General features: G+C 41.6%; 1 protein-coding gene across 10 annotated transcripts in view; it reads left to right on the plus strand.

Annotated features, from left to right (window-relative positions):
* TENM4 (teneurin transmembrane protein 4) overlaps positions 1-22,904 on the plus strand; it is a 601,078-nt gene that overhangs the window by 513,128 nt on the left and 65,046 nt on the right. For all 10 annotated transcript variants that reach the window (XM_032679109.1, XM_032679110.1, XM_032679111.1 and 7 more), the window contains 5 exons: positions 5,089-5,208; positions 12,534-12,795; positions 18,613-18,880; positions 20,939-21,082; positions 22,097-22,346. In XM_032679109.1, the coding sequence (XP_032535000.1) occupies positions 5,089-5,208; positions 12,534-12,795; positions 18,613-18,880; positions 20,939-21,082; positions 22,097-22,346 (1,044 nt within the window). The remainder of the gene's footprint in view (positions 1-5,088; positions 5,209-12,533; positions 12,796-18,612; positions 18,881-20,938; positions 21,083-22,096; positions 22,347-22,904) is intronic.

Here is a 22,904-nt window from a genome sequence, read left to right on the forward strand (position 1 = left end):
CTCTCCAGGCAAATTAAATAAGATAGAGAACAGCTCTTTTATTGAAGGCCTTCTGGCCACAGAGTACAAAAGGTGCATGCCCCCACATACAGAATTCTTACACTTTTATATCTTTACTAATTATCATATCTAATAGGGACAGCCAATCCTAAGACCCCTTTTGCCCTGGTACCCTGCCCCACTGGGGTCCCTCCAATGGTCTTGGGCCTTCTATCTTGTTTTGTCTACCATATCTCTTGTTATTTTGGTCCAGGTGCACATCCCAATGGAATGCAATGGAATGTTCTTGCTGAATATCTATTGCCTTGAAAAGATGGTTAAAAGACAATTAAACCAAAGCTTCATTAATGTGACACACAAACAGTAAGAAAGTAACAGTCTAAAGTGAAGGAAAACTACATTAAAAGCTACAAAAAGCTAAAAATCCTAAAAACTCAAAGGCCTCAATAAGCAGAGGACTGTTGTTTTGCAGGTGAAGTACAGAGACACATACAGACTAGATGACATGACCAGTGTCACACAGAAAGGCCGGAGCAGAAGAAAAAATGAAACTGAGATCATCTAATTTCATTAATAACATTCTTACCAATGAACTATAACTTTCTAGATTTTTATTCTGTGGTACTCTGTTGAAGTTTTATCCAGAGCAGAAAGATAAATCTTGTATATGTGTGTATGTATTTATATATACCAATAAAATATGGAAGTGGTAAGGTCAAAGAGATTTATAGTGTCAAATTAAAATACATATTATTAATAACTTGGCTGAGGATGGCTAAGCAGTCATGAAGACCATTTCCACACATCTGAAACCTTTAAAGGAGAAGGCACAATGAGTTATGTTGGAAATATTTTGAGAAGCAGCAGAAATTCATCAGGGTGAGATTTCCTATGGCCCCTATCCTCAGTCAAGGAAAGAATATACATTTCTTGCAGAAAAAGTGGGGGTTAGGATGCATGGAATTTTCCCAGTGAAAAATGCCTAGCAGAAGCAGTATTTTTCTCTTTTTTCCTAATGCCAAGCACAGTGTCAGCAGAAAACATCTTTGAGTAAGGAGTATTGGAAGGACCAACGTCTAAGTTGTGAAACACTGAATCAGAGTTATTATTAAAGACAAATCTTTCATGTGCTACCACAATGTAAGATGGCTTCTGTTCTAAGGCTGGTTTTGTCTGCTTGAATTTTCTTGACAGGTTGTCAAACTTTATTTGTATCTGAGCAATGGGAACGTAAAGGCATCAGTGCACCCCTGTCCGTTTTGCCACTGTGGCCCAGATCTTACCAGAAAGACTTAATTTAATTTTCTTGGGAATAAAGACTTCACAAAGCAACAGTGCAAAATTGTCTGATACCCCATCTGGCATCCTAGAGAGCATTTTGAGAATGATTTGGTCTTTCAGGCAAACTTTTATGGCCAAATTAAAAAAAAAAGGAAAAATGTAATTAAAGAAGAGGAAAAATTGAGACTGATTTTCCTTGTAAAACAAGAATCCATGCAGCCTCATGTAACAGTAGTGAAGGAAACAAAACAAAGATATAAACAAAACCAAAAACAAACCAAAAAACAGAGGCAATACATGAAATCTGTTAATAATTTAATGGAACGATGAAGCTCCGGCTACAAGAAATCCAGTTGTGTTCAACTGCAGAAAACACTGAGCTAGCATTCCTGGACTGATGGAATAAATCTCTTCTATTAACATGAGAGATAATTTTATGTAAATGTATTGAGAGACCTTCTAGCAGAGCTGAGCATCTTAGCAGTACCACTTAACTTCTTTGTAGGGTAATTGCATTTAGACCAAGGTCTTCTGAAGGAAATGGCTGACTAAATTAGCATTAACCAGGTTCCTGGGGGGCTTGGGCATTGTGGATACTCGATCTTGCCTCCAGAAAGGACATGTTGGCACTAGAGAAACCAGCTGCTTCCAACAGTCTGTATGAACTGTTTTATGCAAGTGGAGTAAATTTTGACACCCAGGAAGAGAAGATTTGAGACTAATCAGGGATGGTCTGAGCTTGAGTTTTCCTCCAGTTCCCATCCCTCTCGCTTTTAAATGAATTCAAATTTGTGCATGTTGCTCCAGCTTCTTTTTATCACTGTGGTTTGGGAATGATGTCCCCTCTGTGGGAACATCTTTTCTTATAGCATGGAAATAAAGCTACTCTTATAGTCCTCGGGAGGGTGGTGGATGCAGCTGGGCTTGCTGACAAGCTGCTTCTCTGAGAAGGGACAGTGTCCAAGTTAGTGAGCACGAAGATGTGCTGGCAGAGCTGGAACTACAATGAGAAGCGAGCTGCCAAGAAGAGAGGAAGTTCCTTGCTTGTCCACATTGTCCTGGTACTTGTTGTAGAAATAGTTGTCAGTGATATGTAACGGACCAGATGCTTGCTGATATAAAGCGCATCCCCCCATTGACTGAGCCAAGGGTCTAGGCCAATGTGCATGCAATATTATGTAGAAGTTTGCAACTGCTTGGATGTGTTTTGTGTAGGGCAGCAGGAGAGACAGCTGCAATCTGTATTTTTTCCTTTACTTCCTTTTAACTCTTGGAACCAAAAACAAGAGATGGAAGTGTTCTTGCATTCATAGAAATGTGTGATATTGTCTCTCAATTATTTTAAAACATTTGTGGTCCCTGTGTGGAATATGTGATTCAGAATACTGAGTCGGTCATGCTCAGGTCTTAGTATTCAAGAAACTGCATTCAAATCTGCAGTGATTCTTTGACTTTCACAAAATATGCAGCCATTTCACGAGAAAATGAGAGAAGGCTGTTTCAAACCCTTCCTCTGCTCTCTCTAAAGGATGGAAAAAGAGACAGCAGGGTGGAGTCGATCATGGAAAAATCTGGGAAGAGAAGGCCTAGCTTCTGCTCTTGAGTCAGAGGTGTGCTCAGTCACATTCACTTTTTGCTGAAATTGAACTATGGTTGGTAACCTGTTGACTTCACTGGGGTTATTCCAAGTGTTGACATTTTTCCAAGCATATTCAATGGCATTGTGATCCTTTGAGTTATGCTCTACCTGTGTGTTAGATAGTGATGTGCATAATACTGTACTGGAATATTATTTTCCATTTGTTGAATATGGGAAGCTGAGTTAGAGCTCTTCAATAGGAGAAGCAATAGCAGTATTAAGGATATTATTCTCCCCATTAGCCCCATCCCTGGAACTGTTCAAGGCCAGGCTGGATGGGGCTCTGAGCAACCCAGTCTAGTGAAAGGTGTCCCTGCCCATGGCAGGGGGGTTGGAACTAGATGGTGTATGAGGTCACTTCCAACCCAGACCATTCAGAGATTCTAGGACTCTGTGATTACTAGCTCCAAACTTTGTCCAAGTCCTTGCCTACATGACTCCTAACAAGTCAGTGATGATATATCAAAGTAAACTCAATGATAGAAAAATCATTTCCAATATCCCGTTTTCCTGCGGCCTATTCCAAAATTATGTGTTAATCCGGTCACATTTTAGATTGCAGACACATTTTGGTAACCCTTCAGTCATTTTTGTTAATATCGGAGCTCTCCATTTAGATCAGTGGGAATTTTATTTAGGACTCCCTGGCAAATGATCTGCTTTCTGAACTGTGGAATGCACAAATTGTGCAGCCTTTATTGGATAGAAATTATACTTTATCTCTTTGCATTATACAATCTCAGATTTTTAGGCGAACTGTAGGAAAATGATCCCTAAATGATCCAAGTTTATGAAATCGTCTTTACAAAACATTGCGGATATCATCCTTTGCCTCAGTAAACCAGTAAAGCACCATTGCTCTGTTGAAGTGCAGCTGGGATGATTTACTCTAACTGAGATCTGGTCCTGCACCTGGAGGAACACTAGCTTTCAATCTCTGCTCTCCAGCAGGATGGCAGTTAGGAAAATCATTCACTGGGTCACGTTAGCACACTGACACAACAATTTGCTGTTGCTACTCAGAAAAATAGTTACCTTCAGCCAAAAATTGGGTTCAGACAGTCTCACAGACATGTGCTGCTTTGTCTTTATGGGAAGCTCCTAAAGTAGTAGTATAGTAATGACTTAGAGGTCTGGAAACAGACTTTGGAATAAGAACCTAGGAAATTTGTCTTTGGCGTTACTGCATGTTTTCTGACTGACCTTGGACAACTGAAAATCATTCTGTGCTTTATTTCCCTCTCTCTGTAAAAGTATGAGTCTTGCAATATTAATCAATGTTTGTAAGGATCCTTGAAGTCCTTAGATAAAAGAGCACATTACAGAGCATAGAGTAATTAGAGTAGGTGTATCCTATAAAACAGTGCAATCTGCCAAACTGGGGAAGAAAAAGAGGAGAAGAAAAAGCCTATCCTGTTAGCATGCTCAGCTCCTCAAGCAGTTTGTAAAGAAGGTATCTGAACCTAGCAAATTATCTGTTGCAATTTTCCCAAATGGGGAAGAAATGAGCTGCCAAGCCTTGGTCAAGGGCTTCTGTGGCTCTTGTGCCTTAAATATGTCCATTCACCACTTGGTAAGTGCCTGTTCTCTTTGATTTTAAAATGCACATTGCATTAGGGCAATATTGTTAAGACATTATTAGATATTAGGAAAAGGTTCTTCACCCAGAGGGTGGTTGGGCACTGGAGCAGGCTTCCATGGGAATTGGTCATGGCATCAAGCCTGACAGAGTTCAAGAAGTATTTGGATAACACTCTCAGGAACATGGTGTGGTTTTGGGGCTGTCCTGTGCAGGGACAGGAATTGGGCTCGATGACCTCTGTTGGTCCCTTTCAACTCAGGATATTCTATGATTCTGTGAAATTCCAGTGTGATATTGTGAATCCTACAAAAGTTTATAGCTAATGAAGGATATGCTGCAGCAGTTGCTTTTGTAGAGTAGGATAATTGTAAACCTTAACTTAGGTATGGATGTTTTTACATAACTCCTGAGAAAGCCTTCAAGAGCAGCATCCCACCATCAAAACACACAGCATAGCTTCCAGCTTTCCAGGATATAAAGGCCTGGACTTTCTAATGCATTAGAATTCCCAGACACAGAAATAGAGGAAAAACCTACATTTGTCAAAAATACTTACTATTTCTTATTATTTTTCTCCTTTTTGCAGACATGCATGTGTGATTCGAGGCCAGGTTATGACGTCAGATGGAACCCCTCTAGTCGGAGTGAACATCAGCTTTGTCAACAATCCTCACCTTGGGTACACAATCAGCAGACAAGATGGCAGGTAGGATGTCTGTATAGAATTTACAGTATTCAAGCAGTAGTAACAGCATTATTGCCATGAACATTAAAGAGAAACTCCTTCCAAGAGCACCTTTATTTTTGATGCATTTTTAAGATGCTGATACATTATTGTTGGTTGTTACGGGGCTGGCGGCCAGTCACCAGTGCTGTTCCTCAGGGTTCAGTTCCAGAGCCAGTCCTGTTCAATGTATTTATCTACAATATGGGCAGGAGTTGAATGCACCATTAGCAAGTTTGCTGATGATGCCAAATTGGGAGGTGCTGTTGACTCTCTTGAGGGACAGGAGACCTTGCAGTGGGATCTAGATTGGAGCATTGGGCTATGATGAATGGGATAAAATTTAAAAAATCAAAATGCTGGATTTTCTGCCCCCAGAATAGAGTAATACCAGACACAAGTATAAGTTGGAAGAGAAGTGGCTGGAGAGCATCCTTGCAGATAGGGATCTGGGGATGCTGGCCAGCAGCAGCTGAACAGGAGCCAGCAGTGTGTCCTAGCAGCCAAGAGGGCAAACTCCATCCTGTGGTGCATCAAACATAGCGTGACCAGCTGGTCAAAGAGGTGATTGTCCCACTATACTCAGTGTTGGTACGGTGTGCAGTTGTGGGCCCCACAATTTAAGAAATATGTTCAGGTCCCTGAATGTGTCCAGAGGAGAGCAAGAAAGATGGCGGTAGAGATGGAAGGAGTGTCCTGTGTGAGGAGCATCTGAGGACTCTGGGTTTGTCTAGCTGGAGAAAAGGAGGTTGAGGGGTGACCTCCTTGCTTCCTACAGCTTCCCAAGGAAGGAATGTGGAGAGGGAGGTGCTGAGATCATCTCTGTGATCCAGTGACAGGACATGTGGGAATGGTTCGAAACTGCACCAGGGGAAGTTTAGGCAGAATATGAGGAAACATTACTGAGAGGGTGCTCAAAGACTGGAACAGGAGAACAGGAGTCCTATTCAAGAAACTTCCCTGTCTGACCATCCCGGAGCCACTCTGGCAGTCATTCTCGCAGCACCTGAGCTGAGACCAAAGCCCCTTCACAGCTACACACCCCACACTCACACAGTCAGACTAGGTTTCCTTACTGGCTCGACCCCAGACTTCAAATAGCAGAGTCTCAGACATCTCAGTCCTTAAAAGAATTTAATCTCGGTGCAATAGCTAAATAACAGCTTGGGTTGGTTCCTCCAAGGAAGAACCCCAAACAAAGGAACCCCTGGGCTTTTTTCCCCTCACAGTCTAAGCACAGGAAAGTCTGGAGTCCTCAGCTCCTGCTGCGTCACTGAGTGTCCTGTCACCTGACTGGGCCACAATCCTCATGCCATTTGTTATGCAAAGGGTCAGCAGTTCATGGCCCTTTGTTTCAGTTCCCAGAGTTCCATGTGCAACTCAAACTGCACCTGCACCCCAAGCCACCTGCACTGAATGTACTCCTCAAAATTCCTAGAGAGGTGATCGATTCCCCAAGCCTGTCAGTGTTTAAGAGTAATTTGGACAATGCCCTTAATAATATGGTTAATTTGATCAGCTCTGAATTGGTCAGGCAGTTGGACTTGATGATCCTTGTAGTTCTTGAACAACTGAATATTCTATTCTATTCTATTCTATTCTATTCTATTCTATTCTATTCTATCCTATTCCTATTCTATTCTATTGCTATTCTATTCTATTCTAGTCTTATTGTTTATTATTTGTTAGTATTAACTTTGTGATATCACCTAGAATCCTTAGCCAAGAATTGGGCAATGGAGTGCCCATGCATATAAAGAAAAGACGTCTCATGGTCCCAAGAGCTCTATTCATGCTAATTCATGTTGAAATGATTAGAAAGAAGTCATTAAGATTACGGTTGTGTTAGAGGCAAAATCTGAGCAATCATGCTCAACCAAAACAAAAGCATTGTAAATTGGGAATGTCTTTCATCTTATCTTTTGTTTGTCAATCCTAATTAGCTCCCTTTCTTTTAAGAAAAAAAATGTAACATAAGGGGTTCCAGCCGCACATGCTTTATGTGCTACTAACCAATAGCACTTGGGAGAGGATTTATAAATTTTAGCACCTCTCCAACCCACAATCTTCATTGAAGGTTTGACTTGGCCTGAGAACCTGATAGAATTATAATGAACATGTGGTAGCAACTTGTGCTTAATGCTGGCCTGTTCACACTCAGGGGTGTTTGTACCCACTGTAACACTGATGGTGACTGGGAGGCTTACTGAGTGATACTCCAGCTCTTAGATGACGTGGCAATAAAATATGGATAATAAAAAGGCATTCCAGAAAAACTAGTGGTCTTGCTTAGAAAAGGATGCCTCTGGAGCTGGTGTCTTTTTATTGCCCCACAGCTTAGGCATTACTGCAAAAAAGAAAAAAGTTGAACATTTCTGCTATGAGTATCTCCATCATCCTTATTGAACCTACTTTGCATGAAAGTGGGATCCAAACCACATTTTCATGATCAGCATGCTGTGTATGGACCAGCACAAAATCTGTGTCCATTAGAACAGAAAAATGTACCTGAAAAATTCCTGGACAACAATGCCTGTCATAACCTTTTTTCTATCTGTTTCCTTGTACATATACAAGATCCAACTACTGTGTGTAATCTTACATTTAGCTTAGAAGTACTTTGAGGAAGGGACCATCTCTTTACTTTGCAATTGGGCTGTACCTAGCACCTCTACTGCACCTCTAGTCAGCAAACATACCAGTAAGCTAAACAGGGACAGAGCATGGAGGTGAGTGCTGCTGTCCAGGCTGCAGGCCTTTGTAACTTACAGGCAAGTAACTATTTTGTTCTTGGGTGGTAAAAGGCAAATACCCCCCACACATACTGCTATATACCTACTTCTTCTGGCAGTTCAAACTAGGGATGCTCCTTACATGCCATGTTCTTCCCAAAGTCTGGCTGAGCAGGGGACCCAGGGCATAAAGCAATGCAGCTGGAGCATCAGTATGCTCCACCAGGCTTCAGTGGACTCTTGGTTCCTCGGGGCTGGCTGCCAACCTGCAGAAGTTAAATTAGTTTCAAGAAGCTCAGCCTGCAGTTTGCTGACTCAGCCCCCAACAGATACTCAGCTCCAAGTGATAAAAGTGACAGAGATCAGCTGTCTCAGAGCAGGGAATCTGTGACCAAGTGGGATTCATCCTAAAGCTGTGGTTTCTGTCAGCAGCTGGTGGGGGTCAGCGTAACCCCAGACTGTGTGGTGTCAGCTCTTCTGATTTCACTTTCTTCACCTTCCTCTCCAGTCAGTCTGCTTCTACAGAAACTTCATGCACATGTGGTGCACAGCCAACATCCAACAAATTGCCCAGTTGCAGTACTGAGTGTCTGGAATAATAAAAATACCTTCCAACTTGGCTGAGGGATACACGCAGGTATTTTCTTAAATGAACAATACACAGCACTGCATCTGTGTACTCTGGAGGTAATAAATGGACAAGTGAAAGTCACTTTTTCATGAATAGACGAGTTAAAGAACACCAAAATCATAGACTCATGGAATCGTTTGTGTCGGAAGGGACCTTAAAGGTCATCTAGTTCCAACCCCCCTACCATGAGCAGCTTCCACTAGACCGGGTTGCTCAAAGCCCCATCAGATCTGTCCTTGAGTCCAGTGAATTCTTCAGTAGTGTATAAATTACCTTGAACTACTTAAGACCATTCAGACTAAAATTTATCAGGGCAGAAAATGTTGTCAGACATCCCTTATTTCTAATCCTAGCCTCACTGCTGATTTGGTGGGTAGCATTAGATGCATCTCTTGACCTTCCCAGGCCAGCAACCCAAATTGTGAAAGGGAGTTAACATTTACTTGCCTTCCTTACTGATTGTTACAGTATTCATTAAATACTATTTGTAATGCACTTTCAAAATCATGTAAAGAATTATTGCTATTCCAGTCTCTATTATCTTTTTTTATGTTTTGAGTAATTTTTCAGTAGAGCATGACTTCGGCTTTTTCACAGTGCAGTTTTCATGGGATTGAGTCACTTTGTTTTAAGAAGTTGATGCTCTTAGGCAAGAAGTAGGTTCTCCTGACCTACAGTAGCAGGCTGCATGCATTCCTGGTCCAGTGCAGTGCACAGTCATACAGGGTCATCTGGACCATCTTCTGTGTCATTCTGTTTTGGAGAATAAATGCGAGCACACATGCAAGCAGTTACCTTGTTCCAGAGGTTATGAGATAACTGCATAAAACTCAATAGCTTTATTATTTGGCATATTCACCATAGGAATATCTATTCGTGAAAATGTGCACTGAGTTGCCTGAAATTGATTTAGTAAATCAGTTTACTGATAGCAGAGTGATAACTGGGGGTTTAAAGTAAGGGAATTTAAACATACAATTGCATCAGTTTAGCTAGATTGGTTCCTAAGCTGATTTTGTTGCTCCAGGTTTGGTTTGTTTGGTTTTGTTGGTTTTGGTGGGTTTTTTTGGCATGGCCAAGTTTCAAAATGAGTAAGTAAAATTTTGGTTTTAGAAGTACAGTGAACTGAATTTTTCACCCCTGTAAGTGGGTTCACTGTATTCCAGGGCTCTCCTCTTACATCCTATTTAAGTCACATTACTTAATCTGAGCAAAACTTTTATAACTTCAAGGCTTGCATTTGTTTTTAGCCTAATTATTGGGACAGAGATTTTGTTCATGTAACAAGGCACAAATAAAAAATGACAAGTCTCAAACTACTCTGTTGTATGCACTTCTCTGTAAAGCAAAGTTAATAGACAAATCAAAGTATCAGAACTGGATTATAAACCACATTTTTAAATAAAGCTTTATATTTGATTAAACTGGTACTTTATAGAGGCTGCGGGTCCTCAGTGTCCCTGAGTTGTAGGAACAGTGTTAATAAAACAACAAGAAAGTCTCCAGACTTTTTCTTTCAAGTTCATTTTCATTCACATTCATTTTCTTTCACATTCAGCAGCTTTGGCCTGGTGTTCTCAGAAATACCAAAAACATGAACTTTCAGAGCAAAGAGATGGGAAAGGGTTACGCTTTTCTGCGGAGTTCTTATTTTTTGAGCCTGCTTTGTGGATAAATAGATAATTTCATCCTTCAGCCTGTCTCTCCAGAGTTTTTAAAGAAAAACAGCAATACAACTGTACAACAAGTATGATTTTTTCAGAGTGATAAAGAATACATCAGAGATCAGCAGCAGAAACAGAAATAAAAGTATCTCTTTTCTTCAATCCCAAGATGGTTTCCCCCTTTTTAAATTTAATTTCACTAAGGGAAACTGGAAAGAAGGTGTTTTCAGTTTGGGTTTTTCTGTTTGGTTTTGGGTTTACATTTTGTTCAGTTCATCAAGGTAACTTGAAAGCTGCACCTTGAGACTCTGGGAAAACCAGGTCATGAGCAACACTGACTGCTAAAAAATACTGCATGGCTCTGTTTTCACAGCTGCTGGAGTCTGACAAGGAGGTACTTTCCCTTCTGCATCCTGTTTTGGGGATGCAGCAGAGGCCAGGATGTTTCCCTGCGGCAAGTTCCCATCCATGTCCCAGACTCAGTGAAGCCAAAGAAGTGAAATGGAGGTGTTTGCAAATAAAGCCTCTTCCAACGTGCCTAAAAACTTACTGAACATCATTTGTAATGTTTATTTCTTCCCTCCTGTTGCCCTGTTCAGTGCCCGGATCCACGCAGAGCAAGCGTCTTCTTCCCAGCTGAAGGACTTGCCAAATGCTAATTGACTGTTAAAAACATTCACATCAGAGTACAAGTGTTGCTCAGCTTTGCTGGCAGGGACCAACAAGTTACTCATCAGGTTGCTGCAAGCCAAGCTCTGTAGGTCTGGGAAACTGATGCCCCAACCCAAGTGGTACAATAAACATGGCTATAGCTTTTTAAAATGCTTTCCACTTCCTCTCATGGACTCAGTTTGACATTCTTCCCTGAAAAACCTTCTTTCCATAGTTATATTTGCTAAATGAGACCTCACTCCATTAGTCATAAACCAGAAAGGGTTCTCCAAAGCCGTTTCTTGCCAAAGACTTGTGTTTAGAAGTAGTTCATACCCGTTGTTGCTCCTCTGGTATTTTTGCAGCTGATGTGAAAGCCTCACAATTAATTTTAAAAAATAATTTCAAAACCATTTTTCATCTTGTTTCTTACCCTGTATTTACAAGGTGTACCAAGTCTGCCTTTGGGCAATCAGATCCCAGTTCTCGTGCAGCGAAGCACATAAGCTCACAGCTCTTTAAGCACACGAGAAGTTCTTCTGAAGCCAGTGAGCTTGTTCACATGTGTAAACTCTGAGTGAGACTGTCATACAGCAGCGCCAAGCATGGAAAGTGAGAAGCAGGGATGAGAAAACTTCCTTTGCCTGAAGCACACATTTGGCATTGCAACTGAAGAGATACTGAGAAAAACACAAAGAAGCAAACCCAAAAGGTCTTCAATTTGTATTGAAATCCCTTCTCTTCTCACTTAACACCTCTTTTTTTGCATCTATACATAGTAGATACACCCTGTGGTACTTGATAAAATCTCAATTTCAGACAAGATGTGGACTTTAAATACAAAACTAAGAAAAACCTCAGAACCTTATCCCAACATCTTTACATCCAGAGGATGAATATTTTCCTTATCAAGGTAACATCTTTTCACACAGCTCTGGAGGGCTGTCTGTTAGCCTGACAGTGTTACCCAACACTAACAGAGGCAGAAAAGCCACTTGGCTGGAGGTGGCTTAGGGTGAAGTCACAGACCACAGTGATTCATCTGCTCTGGTCTTAATGATTAAGAGTCAAAAAAGATGATGCGCTGAGTCCTGTGGTACACAGACAGCCTGCACAGCATGCATTCCTAGTACACCAGGCTCAGTCCATGACTGGGCTCTACATGTTTCCTGGGTTGCATTAGGCACTAGTCAGGTTAGCAGTGATGCCAAGACAGTTTATATCCAGATATGTCAGAGAAACCACTTTCCAAATAGTATATTTCATCATGTGAATTGATCCAATCTGACTGTGTTTGGATAATAAATACTTTTTAAAAAAAGAAAATGAGTATGTATGGTCAAATAGTACTAGAAAAGCACCAACAAAAATATAAATATTTGTTTCAAAAAAGGTGTGGGTGTGTTTTTAATATTCAGGAGGACAAAATGCAAAGAAGCTGAGCTTGTACTCCTGCCTCTGCCACTTGCTGTTACTCACCTAACCTATTTGGGCTGTAGGTTTTAGGCTCATAAAATGTGACTGATGATATTTCTTGCAGTTATTTTTCTGGGGGTCCTTGCTAGGGAGTTGTTGCAAACAGAGGGGGTGGTGCTTGCATTAACTTTGTATTCCATCTCTTAAAAACAGCTTTGATCTTGTTACCATTGGTGGAATCTCCATTATCCTGCACTTTGAACGGGCTCCCTTCATCACCCAGGAACACACGCTGTGGCTACCATGGGATCGTTTCTTTGTGATGGAAACCATAGTCATGAGGCATGAAGAGAATGAGATCCCAAGCTGTGACCTCAGTAACTTTGCCCGGCCCAACCCTGTGGTTTCTCCATCTCCGCTGACAGCTTTTGCAACTTCCTGCTCAGAGAAAGGTCCTATTGTTCCTGAAATCCAGGTATGAACTGTATAAGTCAAGGAGACAATAAAGCATAGAGTTATAGAATCATAGAATGATTTGGGTTGAAAGGGATCTTAAAGATCCCTTTTCAACCTCCTTGTCATGGGCAGGAACACGTTTCACTAGACTAGGTTGATCCAAGCCCCATCCATCCCAGCCTAGAATGTTTCCAGGGATGGGGCAGCCACAGCTTCTCTGTGCAACCTGTGCCAGTGCATCACCACCCCTTTCTGTGCTTCTTTTGGCAGCTTTGAGCAACACAAATGCAATTATTCATCCGCTTTCCTAAAGAGAAGCATTCTCTGTTTGTTACGCCATTTTTCAGACATTTGCCAGTAGCACTTGCTCCCAAGCACTCACTTCACCAAAAGATTTCTTTTCCCTTATCCCTGAGAGATGAAAGCAAAGCACTTGTGGCTGACAGCACATGAGCTGGGACCCTTGTGTAACCCACAACAAGCCCTTGGTCAGCCCTTTAGCATTCAATATGCCCAGTGCCAGGCTGATGGACTGCTCCTGCTCTAATGCCTTTCTTCTGTTCAGGAGCAAATTCCACCCACTGGGCACTGTGGACCTCAGTGGTGGAGTGTTGGAGTGAACTTTCTCATGGTTGGAAGTCATACCCCTCACTCTACAAAGCTGCTGAGACATGTAGTCAGCACATGGTTGGCAAAGGGCCAGCCTGCAGAGCACCTCAGTTTTATTGCCCTTTATGATATTTGGAATAGATGAGCAAAGCAAAAGGATTACCTTTAATTAGTCATCCCCATTTTCCTACTTTTAAAGGAAGTGTAGGTCAGTTGAAGTGGTGTAGTAATCTGCTTTAAGGTATTTTGCTAAATGGAAAGTTGGGTTTTAAACCAAGTAGTCTGAAGAACCAAATTATTGATTTTCCTTAAAAACACTTACTCTGTTGAAATATCTGGATGTACCAGCATTCAAGCTTTACTTTCTTGGAACTGTTGTTCCCCGGATTTTAGAGTTCAGCATGTCCTGGGTATTCCTTTTAGTGGCAAATAATCATCTGCCAACAATAAAAAGTGTAAGGACGAATTGTGTGCTTCCTGGGTGACTCCATTGGGGTTACAGTACCATTAATGAGAAAAGAAGTAATTTTATATCTTCTAATTTTAATAAACCAGGTTCTGAACCCAGCAACAAATAAAGCTAGTGGTCTCTTTACCTTTCCCTCTGGACCAAATCTTGTGATCCTTCCTCACACTAATTTCCAATTACAGTTACTGGGTTTGTCCCAGCATAATTACTAATTAAGTCCCAGGTCTTTTAAAGTCCACCATAGTGCAGATTCTTGGTTCAGTTTTCACATCTCTTTTTTCTAAACCAGCAAACACTGTGAAAGGTAATGTTCACTGCTGCCCAGGAAAGAAAAATATATCTGATACAGTGCAACTATGATCATAACCTCACTCATTATTTGGTAGAATACTTGTCAGATTGTGTTAATTATATCTGTTGAACTAAAAAGTTCTAAAACTCCTCTTTAATAAAAGCGCATGTTTCTCTCTAGTGTGAGAGCAGCCAGTGATGTAGTTCATAAGCAATGGTTTGATACAGTTTCTTTACTATAAATCCTAGAATCATAGAATGGTTTGGATTGGAAGGGACCTTTGAAAGGTAATCTAGTCCAACCCCCTTGCCATGGCCACAAACACCTCCCACCAGACCAGGTTGCTCAGAGCCCTGTCCAACCTGATTTTGAATGTTTACAGGGATGGAGCATCTACCACCTCTCTGAGCAACCTGTGCCAGTGTTTTACCACCCTCATCATAAATGTTTAGTGCCATTTTAAATGTCTTCCTGATATCCTGCTTGGCCTCCAACTGCCACTCCAGAATGATCCCCCTAGCAGTGTCCTGCATTGTATCTGCCAAATCCTTGTGAATGTCAAATCACTTAGACATCTCAAATAGCACTAGACACCTGTAGTTATGGAATCTAATACCTAAGAAGGATTCATTATGACACCTAATTAAGGAGTTCACATGCAGTCATTGGGAGAGGTGCTAGATGTCTGAGCTTCCATTAAAGCTGACAGAAATTTAAGCAGTACTATCAGTGAAGCCTACAGATCAGTTAAGACTTCTGGCCCTCACTGATGATAATAGTTAGATTCCACCGACTATAATTGATGTTTATATGCCTACCTCACATGAGCATATTTATAAGTTGACATCTGGATTTAGATGCCTTAAACTGAAATTGAATCCCACTCGTAAGTTTACATGACATCAACCTTCTAAAGAGTCTATCTCTGCTGTTTGCTGTGGGGAGACCTAAAAGAGCACTTCAGAAGAGGTGCCGCACTTGGGTTCCTAAGTTGAGATAATCCCATACATGATGAACAGTACTTTTCCCATGTGCCAAATGATTGAGCTAAAACCTGTAAACCAGTATTCCACATCAAATATCGATAGCTGAAGGTTAATGGAGTTTGTGGTGCAGGAGTTTACAAGAGAATCTGATTTGTGACAGAGTCCTGGCTGTACTTCAGTTCAGAAATGGACTACTTTTCATTTCTATACTGGATGTACATACAATAAAAAATAACCTAGCTGTCAGTTCCTGCAGCTGCATTTTATAATACACAGTTCTCAGTAGGGAAATGTTAAATATAAAAGGTGTGAGCACATAGCTGGGAGGAGGTGACAAGCAGATAGCAGGGCTGGAAAAGAGATTTTTGACAAGTGGGTAGATAAAACCCTCATAAGCTCCAACAAATAAATGCAGTGCTCTCTACCTGGATGCGTTCAAGAGACCAAATAATGCATTTTTAATGTTTGATTCAGGTGCCTATAGACAGATTTGGGGCCATTAAGGATGCCCTGAAGTGTCCCTTCAGGCTTCCAGCTGTAGCTTCACAAAGGTGGAGATTTCAAGAAGGTCCATGTCAGAGCTGTCATACCTTTGCAGAAGTTTTGGATACCATAGAACAGCTCAAAAGTACTAGATGTCTATGTTAAGGCCCCTGAATCAGACCCTAAATGCTTTTCTTTCTCAAAATTCCCTCTGAGCATCTTATTAAAAAAAAAAAAAAGACATTGACTGTTCCTTGCTGCCTGCTGGCAGAGTGAAGAGTAGCTGTTAGAGTAGCGTTAACCCAGCACACAGAAACTAGATTTCCTACATTGTCTCATGCAAAGAGTAGAATTGCTACTAACACAAGAATAGATCAACACCACAGAGCAAAGGGAACATGGCAGTGAAAATTGCTACATTGTGTAAATGCCTGGTAAGCCTGAAGCAGCAGCTCTTCTGCCTACCCATCCTGGTGGCTGGACCCCTTCAATAGAGCAGATTATATTGGTTAGGCTGGGATAAACTCTTAAGAATCTTTCTCAAGGCCTACAGACACAGCATATGAATGTATCTGGGCCAAACAGCAATTATCAAATAGAAATAAGGGCACAGTTCAGCTCTTGTTACTTTTAGTGCATTCAGAGTATTTTAAAGCTTTTTTTCCCCCCTCTTCTCCCACTGATGTCCTACTGGATTATACTCTCCCCTACCAATGCCGTGCTTTGTTGCTAGTTTATCTCTACTTGCAAACTACAAATGTTTTTTTGGATCAACTGAATTTCTATTTGAACCCTCTCTTCAAGCAGACACCTTTAAACACAGTCCCTTGTGCTGCTCAGTGGGTCAGTAGCGTTGGGCTGACCCTTTCTTTGGAATGGTAGACAGCAGAGATAGATCATGACAGAGAGAAATAATTATTTCTGACAGGGATCTGAACCAGACTTTCTAAATAGTACCTCTGTGACAATTATTTCTGCCTGTTTTTTTCCTAGTGGGATTACATATGAAGATAGATTTGATACAAGGGACCACCTTTACAGTGGTTTGGCTCAGCTCAGTTCTGGCTGAGCCTAGTCCCAGTCCAGCTTGTTGCTGATCTCATAAAATATATTTTAAAAATCCTGTGTTTTCCCAGTTCTGTCATATTTCAGCCTCTTAAGCACTGAGATATGTAAATTAAAATGGCTACATTAGCGAAAGTAAATATTTATGAGCACGGTGTAATGGGGCTTTAACTGCTGGATGTGTCCATTCGTCAAGTGCTGCAATTCTCAGAACCTGTTAATTATCACTTGAAAAAGTGTTGGGGATTTGGATAATAGCTCAGAAGAGGTGTTTTCAGGGTGCAGATTACAAGATTTGTCGTTATTGGTAACACTAACCAGAGAACCTATAAGAGATGAGCAACTTATCACGCCAGGGATGTTTGCTGCTTCCACATAGGAGGATCTGGATACAGGAGTGACATAACTTGGAAGACATGAGGATCATAGAATCTCTTGAGTTGGAAGTGACCCTCAAGAATCACTGAGTCCAACTTGTGGCCCTTCACAGGACAATCCCAAGAATCACACCATGATCCCTTTCTAATGGGTGGATCTCATGACCCACCTGCCTTCAAGCTTCCAGATCCCTTATATTCAGAAAGCTGACTATTGCTAGGGAAGCATTTTCCCAGCATTTAGGGTTCAGCACACTGGCACAGGAGAGGACAGTGCCAGCTTTGACCTTCTAACGCGTCCCATTAGCAGACCAAGTTTCTAGCTCACTGCTAAGCTTCTACCTTCATGTTTCAATCTTCACTGAAGGTTGCTGACTTGTGCTGAAAATGTGCACACTGGGTGCTTACCTACGAGTGAAATTTTCTTGAAAGAGACAATTTTTTTCTCCTTTTTTTTTTTTATCAGTATTTACATGGGAGCATCAGCACTGTGTCAGGGATGTACTAGATATCAGTCTCTAGAAAATTTCTGAGCATTTCTCCAGCTAAAAAAAAAAAAGAAGAAGAGGAAATTTTAAGATCTGGTGATACTTTAGCAGTTATATTATCTGCAAATCCCATCTTTACTGTTACTTCTCTGTTCTCAAAGCAGACCAGGGGCAGAAAAAAATTTCCCTAATGTTTCTCAAGTCTTTTCTTAAATGAGATAACTGTCGTAGTCAGCCAGAAATGCCCACACTCATGGCTGGAGGAGAAAATGAAGCAACTCAGAATACAGATGAATTTGGAAAAGAAAGAGAAGGAGGACTGCAAGGGAAGGGAAAGGAGTTGTAAGTGGTAGGTCAGGCTGATAGCTTCATCACACAGGTAAGAAGCAAGTACCAGAGTAAGTAGGAACAAATGTGAGATCAGAAAATAAGGACTAGGACACAGGAAAAAAAAAAAGGCTTAAGGTAAATGGTAGCTCAGGCAGAAAGGAGTCAAAGGTGAGGTAGGCAAGGAGCAGTTTCAAAGGAGAGATGGGTAAGTCAGAGGAGGGAGGGTGGAAACAGGATTCACTAATGTCATGGAGAGAATTGCAGGTTATGATCAGGGCCAGGAAACATCCTTAAGGATACAGGCCAAGTAGGGTTTGATATTTTACTAGGAAAAATAAGTCAGGAGATAAAAATTAGCAGCCACAAAAGCCTACCATGATAAAATACAGAAAATGGAAGCTAAACTGATGGGCTGGAATAATCTCGGACACCAAGCTCCTTTCACTGTGTGTCCTGGAACTCCTTTTAAGAGTCCCATTGTAAGCACTGATCTAATATGATACTTTGGTTTCCTCTTCTCCCATGTAATAGAGATGGAGAAAGAGGGAGGCATTCCTTGGCTTCCACACATAACCCAATAAGTTACATATATGATTTCATACTCGATGCCTACTAGGTACCTTTTTAGACATGTCTGCCAGAGCTTTTATACTGGTGTGTTTGATAAATTACAGCTTCACTGCCTTTTCCTGTCTGCTCGCTGCTGATCTGACACCTCATGGATTGCTTTTCCACAGGCTCTGCAAGAGGAGATTAACGTTTCCGGTAGTAAAATAAAAGTGAGTTACTTGAGCAGTCGCACAGCTGGCTACAAATCAGTCCTGCGGATCAGCATGACCCACCCCACCATCCCCTTCAACCTCATGAAAGTCCACCTCATGGTGGCCGTCGAGGGGCGCCTCTTCAGAAAGTGGTTTGCAGCAGCTCCAGACCTGTCCTATTATTTCATCTGGGATAAGACAGACGTTTACAGCCAGAAGGTGTATGGGCTCTCAGAAGCCTTTGGTAAGTGACCCCAGGGTTTGTGTCTCTTTTTAAAAGCAGCTAAGTGGCAAGGCACAGACCTGTAGTAGATCAGAATGGTCTGACTGCAAACACGTGAAATAGTCCCTGCTGATTTGCTGCCACTTCCTTGGGGAGGATTTGGCCCAGCTGTTCAAACAGCACACATTCCCCAGTAGATAAGTCACAGAATCACTGAATGCTTTAGGTTGAAAGGGACAGCCGTGGGCAGGGGTGCCACCCATTAGATCAGGTTGCCCAGGGCACCATCCAACTTGGCCTTGAACACTTTCAAGGACAGGGTATGGATACTTATCTGTTCTCTGGCTCATGGCCCAGCATGTATATCCTGAGCTGCTACCATCAAATTCATACAGAAGGAATGAACTGGGACTACAGACGTTTGGCTTCCTCTCACATTTAGCCAAAAACTGTCAGCACTGCTTTGAATGGAATCCCAAGAACCAAGCCCTGATTGCAACTCCTCCTTTTGCCTGACCTTCAGGATTGCTCTAATCTTATTTTCCCCTTTGTTACCCACTCAAAAATGCCATCCCAAACTGGCTGTTTAGTGATCAGAGGTAATGCGGTTCTGTAGTGATTGCTTCCCATCTCATCAACACCAAGTGAACATTCAGTTACAGGTCCTCAACAGAGTCTAGACTAGACCTTCCAGGCTGCCAGGAAATGGTGTTAGCAAAATGGGAGACATCCCAGATCAGCAAATACATCTCCTGTTGACAAAAGGATGGTTACTGATGCCTCATAGCTCAACTGAAGATAAGTTCCTTTAGAGGAGCTGTAGGATGCCTGTTTTTCCACAAGGAAGAATGAGTGCCTTCCTCCTCTCACTCAGGCTCAGCTGCCTTGAGCAGACTGGATGATACAAGCTGCTGAGCCTTACCCATCTTGGAGTCCACTCTGCGAAATGTGTCCTTGTAGCATATCCTGAGAGACTATGCTTACATGTTCTTTAAGATGCTAGATCAGCAGTGGGTCCTGGAGTGCTTCATGAAGCAGCTCTGCAGCCCCAGAGCACTCAAGCAGGTCTCAGGACATCAGCAGTCATGCTTTCAATGATTCGCATTTCTAGAGCAGTGGAAAATATTGAGCCTTCATAGCCTTACTTATATCTTCCTCTGATACAGTCTGATTCTGCAAAAGGCTATGTTTGATGGGGAATCCTGAGTTCTCTCAGTGCTCAGCACTTTTCAAAGAGGCTATGAAATTTGTAAGATCGGACCTTTATTTCTTTCTAGTAAAAAAAAAAGATCTATGTAATTGCTTTTCATTTGTGTGGAACTTGCAGTTCTGCTCTGCTTCAGCTATAAAGATTAAAGAAAAGCAGACCAATGAAACTGGTCCTGCTTCTTCTGAGAAAATCAAAAAGGAGTCATTATTCTGTCAAAAAGATGATTTTCCTTCTACTGACATAATTTTACTCTTAAGCAACTCCAGCACGTTCAGTGGAGTTTCTCCTGAAAGGCTCTGATTAGACATCCCAACAAGCAAAGTTTTGACATTAACAGTGACCACAAGTCACCCTGGTCTGAGACTGTTGCCTCTGAGGGACTTGCTGCCCCATGCATCAATCGTGCAAGTCCCTACTTTCCAAGAAAGATCATAATTTTTAGCAAGTTCCTGACATGCAGTCTTTGACCAGTGAAAGTAGGTAGAAGTAAAATTCTCCCGTGTGGGAGTCCAGCAGTGGTTTACACGCTGCAATCAAAGAATATCCTGAGTTGGAAGGGACCCCCAGGGATCATCAAGTCCCAATCCTAATATCCATTGTTTTAAAATATGTCTTTAAAACAGTGCCTTTTAAATTTTTAGCACATTTGCCCAGCGTCTACAACTGCATTGACCTTTTTAAATGCAGAATGGACTTTTTAAAGATCAAAAATATTAGGCCTGTGCATTATCATGATGACATGTTTTCAATTAAATTAGCAATCACCTGTAGAAATGCTCCTACCCCTACTCAGTTGAGACTCTGTGTCCTGGCACTGCATTTCTGGGTTGCTCACCTGGGGGGGCCTTTTCTTTCTCTCTTGTTCACAGTTTCAGTAGGTTATGAGTATGAATCCTGTCCAGACTTGATTCTGTGGGAGAAGAGGACAGCTGTGCTCCAAGGTTATGAAATTGATGCTTCCAAACTTGGAGGATGGTCCCTGGACAAACACCATGCCCTCAACATACAAAGTGGTAGGTTGTCGGTGACATGTAACAGGAATAGTGCAGCATTACAATACCTGGTTTCTTTTTTTCACTAAGAATACAAGAAAAGGAATGAAAAGAAACCTGACCAACACATGTGCTCTCTCGTGTTTTACTAACAAATTATTTCTAGTAACCTACATTTAGAAGTGATTGGGTATAAAAAATGTAAAAGAAGGTGTCCGTCGTGAAGTAGTTGAATGTTGGCCTGTCTAACTTTGTGATGTTGCAAAAGAAGGGTATTAACAAAGAAAATATTCCTAAAATAACAAAGGGGAGCCTATTCAGATTGGACCTGTCACTGAGCATTAATCCACCCAGACGCATCCTCCAGTGTGCTAGTGCACTTGCAAAATGAGAGGCTTCATGGGTCATAAGGGAGAATGGAAAGTTCCAGAGTCCTTGAAGACTGCTGAGGACTGCAGCAGGGAGGCCCAAAAGCTGATCAGAACATATTCAAAGGCGGAAGCACTGTATCCCTCTGGATAATAGCAGTGGTATGGGAGCAAACATCTAAATCAGCCCACATCACTGCCGAGAGCACTGCACTTAGAGGGAACATAAGCAGAGCTCTTCTAAAACTTTGCAGATGAAACATGTCTCTAGAGAATGTCCCATGGTCTTCCTGTCCCTTATCTCTCCATGAGCTATGTAATGTCTTTTTTTTGCCCGATAGACAGCAAATTACAGGGCAAGGAGGCACAGAAAGGGCAGGTAAAAGTTCATGAGATGCTGAAAAGTGTATTTCATTCAAAGGTAAAGACGATCGTGTTCTCCCTACATATTTTTCTTCTGCAGGAAATTTAATGGGTCTAAAAAAAATTAATTCAGATAATGGGCTCCTCATTTCAAACTATCACAAAACGATACTATGAAAGATGATAAAGTCCTTGCTAGTTGACAAATTCTCCAGTTGGCATCCAGCACTGTCAGTTTGTGCTGCTTTTGGTCTCAGTTTCCCTGTCTCTCTTTAATTTCCTTATTACTGTTTTCTCTCTCTAGGCATCTTGCACAAAGGAAATGGGGAAAACCAGTTCATTTCCCAGCAACCGCCTGTAATTGGAAGCATTATGGGCAACGGCCGCAGACGTAGCATTTCTTGTCCAAGCTGCAATGGTCTGGCAGATGGGAACAAACTCCTGGCTCCTGTTGCCCTAACATGTGGGTCTGATGGAAGCCTTTATGTTGGAGATTTCAACTACATCCGAAGGATCTTTCCCTCTGGCAATGTCACCAACATACTGGAGCTGAGGTACACTGTGCTGAATGTGGCTGTTAGAATTATGCTCTTAAGTTCTGCAAAAATCCTATGTACCCAAAAGAAAAATGAGCAAAATTCTTGAAAAAAAAAAAGCAAACAACACAGCAAAACAGAGAAAAAGCTGTCCAGATTTGCCTCTTCTGCAACTCTGCTGACTTTGATTTACACCAGAGAAACACAGGCCTAGCAAGTTCTTACAGAACTGAATCATACGCCAAAAGTATTGACACATTTCTGTGCTGCTAAATCAAACTGTGCTGATCTCTGCCTTTTCCTGTAGTCAGAAACCAGTGGGAATTCTGAAAGTTAACAAGCAGCCTCTGAGATAATCTAAACTTAGGACACAGCACTGATGATCATATGTAGAGTTTAGTAAAGACTGATAATCTTTAATAATTGAGACAAGATGATCACTCTAGGCAGTCACAGACTGAGATTTTCTAGTTGGTTTTGGGGTGACAAATGTATCAGCCCCCTTCAGTTCCCAACTGAACAGCAGTGTCAGGCTGAACATATAGATGGAGCATCTGAAAGTGAAGAGCTTCCTTT

Source organism: Chiroxiphia lanceolata, chromosome 2 (assembly GCF_009829145.1).
Source record: "Chiroxiphia lanceolata isolate bChiLan1 chromosome 2, bChiLan1.pri, whole genome shotgun sequence".
NCBI lineage: Eukaryota > Metazoa > Chordata > Aves > Passeriformes > Pipridae > Chiroxiphia > Chiroxiphia lanceolata.